The sequence below is a fragment of the Dipteris shenzhenensis genome, chromosome 17 (assembly GCF_047967505.1).
Source record: "Dipteris shenzhenensis isolate YYH24624 ecotype China chromosome 17, Dip_SZ_1.0, whole genome shotgun sequence".
Classification (NCBI taxonomy): domain Eukaryota; kingdom Viridiplantae; phylum Streptophyta; class Polypodiopsida; order Gleicheniales; family Dipteridaceae; genus Dipteris; species Dipteris shenzhenensis.
The window spans coordinates 38,359,411-38,363,614 of NC_141612.1; the positions used below are offsets into that span (position 1 = coordinate 38,359,411).

General features: G+C 45.9%; 1 protein-coding gene across 1 annotated transcript; it reads left to right on the forward strand.

Moving 5' to 3' along the window:
- The first annotated feature begins 362 nt into the window (after positions 1–362).
- Positions 363–3,875, forward strand: LOC147892086 (nucleobase-ascorbate transporter 2-like). The gene is made up of 14 exons (XM_087388373.1): positions 363–603; positions 744–841; positions 933–1,109; positions 1,213–1,313; positions 1,435–1,510; positions 1,611–1,670; positions 1,792–1,973; positions 2,099–2,195; positions 2,290–2,376; positions 2,479–2,537; positions 2,620–2,711; positions 2,839–2,916; positions 3,014–3,174; positions 3,279–3,875. Exons 1-14 carry the CDS (start codon positions 504–506, stop codon positions 3,489–3,491), a joined length of 1,581 nt encoding a protein of 526 aa, XP_087244499.1. The 5' UTR covers positions 363–503; the 3' UTR covers positions 3,492–3,875.
- The last annotated feature ends 329 nt before the right edge of the window (positions 3,876–4,204 follow it).

Here is a 4,204-nt window from a genome sequence, read left to right on the forward strand (position 1 = left end):
GGAAAAGGGCAAGCGAACCAATACTGGATCATCTGGATGGGAAAGTTGAAAGTTGGTTTATAGTGAAACCATAAAAGCCAGCACTCCATTCAAGAGAGGGGGTCCTTATAGTGGCTGCGCAACCTTACAAATGCCAGTAAATGAGGTATGATGAGCCCAATTTTTAAAAATGTACTAAAATCTGGAGACAATTTAATTAAAAGGCCTGGGATTTTTTGGAAATTGGGACCCAATGTTGGAGAGAGAGAGGGGGAACCGTTGGACCCCAAAACCGCTCTCCAAAAACCACTAGAGGTTTTTCCCCACACAAAATCTCTTTAAAGGTAGGGGCTTTGCGCGAAAAGCGGTCTTGAGGACAAAAAACCACTGTTTTATTCATAGACTCACTGTCTTCATCATCTTCGTCGTCGTCTTCATCATCATCATTTTCATTTTCAGCTACTTGTTCTTCTTCTTCGTGGTTGAGTTTTTTCATCATCTCTGCTCTGATTTTTTTGGCTGCCATGACCAACCAGAATCAGAAAGCAGAAGACCATAGCCACCTCCACCCCCGTGACCAGCTCCCTGGCGTCGACTACTGCATCGCTAGCCCCCCCCCATGGCGTACTCATCCTCCCCCTCCTCGCTTTTCTCCCCCACAGTTCCTCGCACAGCCTTTTTCCTTCTTCTGCTTCCTCATCTTCCTTTTGCTACGTGATTTGTTAGCTCTTTGTAGCTCTCTCACCTTTTGCTCCTGCCTGCAGCTCAAGCTATCGTCCTTGGCTTCCAGCACTACTTCGTGGTTTTGGGCACATCCGTCTTGATCCCCTCCCTCCTCGTCCCTCTCATGGGCGGCGACAATGTGAGCTCATACTTCGATTCATAGCTTGGTGTTCTTGTCTAGAGATTGATTGCCACGCAGTGATACGAATGCTCGTTGGATGCTCACACAGGACGACAAGGTGCGAGTCATCCAGACTTTGCTATTTGCTGCGGGGATCAACACCTTGCTGCAGTCGTTGTTCGGGACATGTCTGCCAGCAGTGGTGGGTGGTTCTTATGCATTTATCGTGCCTCTCCTCACAATCATCTACTCGGACGAGCTGCAGGCCATTCAAGACAACCATCTGGTAATCTTCTGGCACTCTTCTCCGCCATAGCCATTCAACGGAGCTCTTCTATCTCTCTTTCTTTCTCTCTCTCTCTCTCTCTCAACTGGTCTGTTTACTGCAGAGATTTTTGCATACAATGCGTGCGATTCAGGGCGCGCTTATCGGCTCCTCCAGCATCCAGATTATCCTGGGCTTCAGTGGGTTGTGGGGGATCGTTGTTCGGTACTGTAACGCTGTTGCATTTTGCCCTCCCGAACCGCTTTGCTTCACTAGCTTTGCCTGTCATTGATTTGACTTCTCGCGCTCTCTCTCTCTGTCTCTGTCTCTCTCTTTCTCTCTGCAGATATCTAAGCCCTCTCTCTGCTGCCCCGGTGGTTGCTCTCACTGCACTTGGCCTCTATGAGCTGGGATTCCCGGGGGTGCGTATCTCTCGTACCGTGGGATCTCTGCATTGCTCGGCTCATTCGCTTCATCTGTTCAAACTGACAATGTGCTCTGTGTGAGCTGTTCCGATTACAGGTTGCGAAATGTGTGGAAATAGGCCTCCCTGAGCTCATCCTTGTCATCATTCTGTCACAGGTGAGAAACTTATTAGGCTATTTTTATCAAGCAGGGAAATCTGTTGTGTTGCTTCTCAGACACGAGCTCATCGTGCTTGCGGTTTCTTGGAAACGGGCTAACGTCTGCTGCCTTTTTTCAGTATCTGAAGACCAGGGGGGGGAAACTGCATCTCTTCGAACGTTACTGTATTCTGTTATCTGTCCCGATCGTTTGGGCCTACGCTCATCTTCTCACCGTGAGCGGAGCCTACAGGCACTCCCCCACATTGACCCAAAATCATTGCCGAACTGATCGGGCGGGATTGATCGAGGCAGCTCCGTGGTGAGTAGTGCCGACTGCGCCTTCTCAATCAGGTCCCCCCCGTGGTCGTGGTGGTTCCCCAAGGTTTTGGAATGTCTCTGCAATAGACCTTCTCATGGGGTCCGGTGGTGGTGGCTCTTCTGCAGGTTAAGGATACCTTATCCTCTACAATGGGGAGCTCCGTCTTTTGATGCTGCTCACGCTTTTGGGATGATGTCGTCTGTCCTTGTATCGATGATTGAGGTGAGCCTTCCATTCACTCCAGCTTCGTCGTTAGGGGTCTGCTCGTCCATGTTGCAGATGTTAAGCAACGGCATTGGCTATCCTGTTGTTGCAGTCTACGGGTGGTTATTTCGCAGTTGCGAGATTCGCTAGTGCTACTCCTCCTCCTCCTTTCGTCTTCAGTCGTGGAACCGGATGGCAGGTAGAACAAAAACAGTTTCAATTTGCTCAAGTGCCGTGTATTCCTGTGCTTTACCCATGGCCGGAGCAACAAGTAATAACGCTACTCGCATCTTGATGATAGGGTATAGGACTACTCCTAGACGGCATGTTTGGCACTCTCACCGGATCGACTGTTTCGATGTGAGTTCGTCAAGTGTTCATTTTGGAATACCATCAGTTTAGACCACAATACGACCAAAGTTCAAGCCTGCTATGTTTGCAGAGAAAATGCCGGGCTCCTTGGATTGACAAGAGTGGGTAGTCGACGCGTGACGCAGATAGCTGCTGGATTCATGATCTTTTTCTCCTTGTTTGGTACGATTTTGTTATGTTACTTACATGCAACATGAATTTTACTCCTGTGATCGATTGTTTGTAACATCTACGAGCAGTAAAGTTTTGGTTTGTGTTTTGTTGTAAGTCGTAACTCTTTCAAGTGCAGGTAAGTTTGGTGCTATATTTGCTTCTGTCCCTGCATCGATCGTTGCAGCTTTGTTCTGTGTTCTGTTTGCTAAAGTTGGTAAGTTGTCTCTTCATTGCGTTCTTCTGCTATTGAAATTTCTTTAGGGTTTCACTTTAATTAGCTTTGCTTATCGTTTACTTACTTTCACTCACAGTGGCATGCGGCATCTCATTTTTGCAATTTGTAAACATAAACGATTCTCGGAGCAAGTTCATCCTTGGATTCTCTGTGTTCATGGGCATCTCTGTTCCTCAGTATTTTAATGAGTATGCAAACCGAGCAGGCCACGGGCCTGTGAGGACACATTCACATTGGGTAAGAGCACGTGGGTTGCTGATCTTTGTAGCGAGAGATTTGGAGCATTTTTTGGATGTTTTCCAGTGAGGATGTTTCTCACGATTGTGTATGATATTTTGCAGTTCAATGATTTTCTTTTTGTGATCTTTGCTTCGGCCGCAACGGTAGGATTTCTGATTGCAATTGTATTGGATAACTCTCTTCAAAGGAAAGAGGCAAAGAAAAATACCGGTAGGCATTACTGGAAGAAGTTTCGAACGTGGAAGTCGGACCCGAGGAATGATGAATTTTACTCATTGCCTTTCAACCTGAACAAATTTTTCCCCCCAATATAGACACGGGGTTGACCAGAGTGACTTCTTTTTTGTTGTGTTCCTCTAAGAAGCAACATTAATTCCAATTGTCACTGTACGTAACCCGTTAGCACTTTTTGAACGTATCGCATTGTATCTAAGGTAGAGATGATAACGTACATGAATTAATTAGTGCGGAGAGAGCAGATCCTTGTGCAATGGAAGTTTTTTGTTGCACAGAGATTGGAAGGAAAAGCCTCATGTGATGATAGAGGATGATATGTACATTGAAGCAGTTGCGGACTCGGGGGGATTGAGCTGTATGTAATGGACAGACATTGAAGCAGTTGCAACTCACAGGGATTGAGTTGTATGTAATGGACAGAATATCCTTTATGAGAAGAAACACATGTTTTGTAATAATATAGCCAGTCTATCTTCTATTGTTCATTTGTAGTCAGTTTATCTTGTAAAAGTTTGGTTACATTTGATCAAGACTATCTATAATTCCATCAGTTGAGGCCGGCGTTAGGAATGGTAATTGGATAATCTTTCGGGAATAAGAAAGTGCTTCAGGAAATCTCTGCTTGAGTTAAGGAAGCACGCAGTAGCTTTCTTGATAGGTTTTGTGATTATGTCTAGTCGATTTTGTATTGTACATGGGTAGCCAGTTTGCTTGGAAAAGTTTGGGTGCATCTGAGCAAGACACTTAAGTACATGACGTTCTTGTAGAGACATGCTTTTTACTTGTAGAG

What these genes read in the sequence shown, in the direction of transcription:
- LOC147892086 (XM_087388373.1), top strand. Translation starts at nt 504, where the DNA reads ATGACCAACCAGAATCAGAAAGCAGAAGACCATAGCCACCTCCACCCC. An exon ending in TCCTTGTATCGATGATTGAG is followed by an intron (nt 2,196 to 2,289) that starts GTGAGCCTTCCA and finishes CTGTTGTTGCAG; the next exon opens with TCTACGGGTGGTTATTTCGC. An exon ending in GTCGTGGAACCGGATGGCAG is followed by an intron (nt 2,377 to 2,478) that starts GTAGAACAAAAA and finishes TCTTGATGATAG; the next exon opens with GGTATAGGACTACTCCTAGA.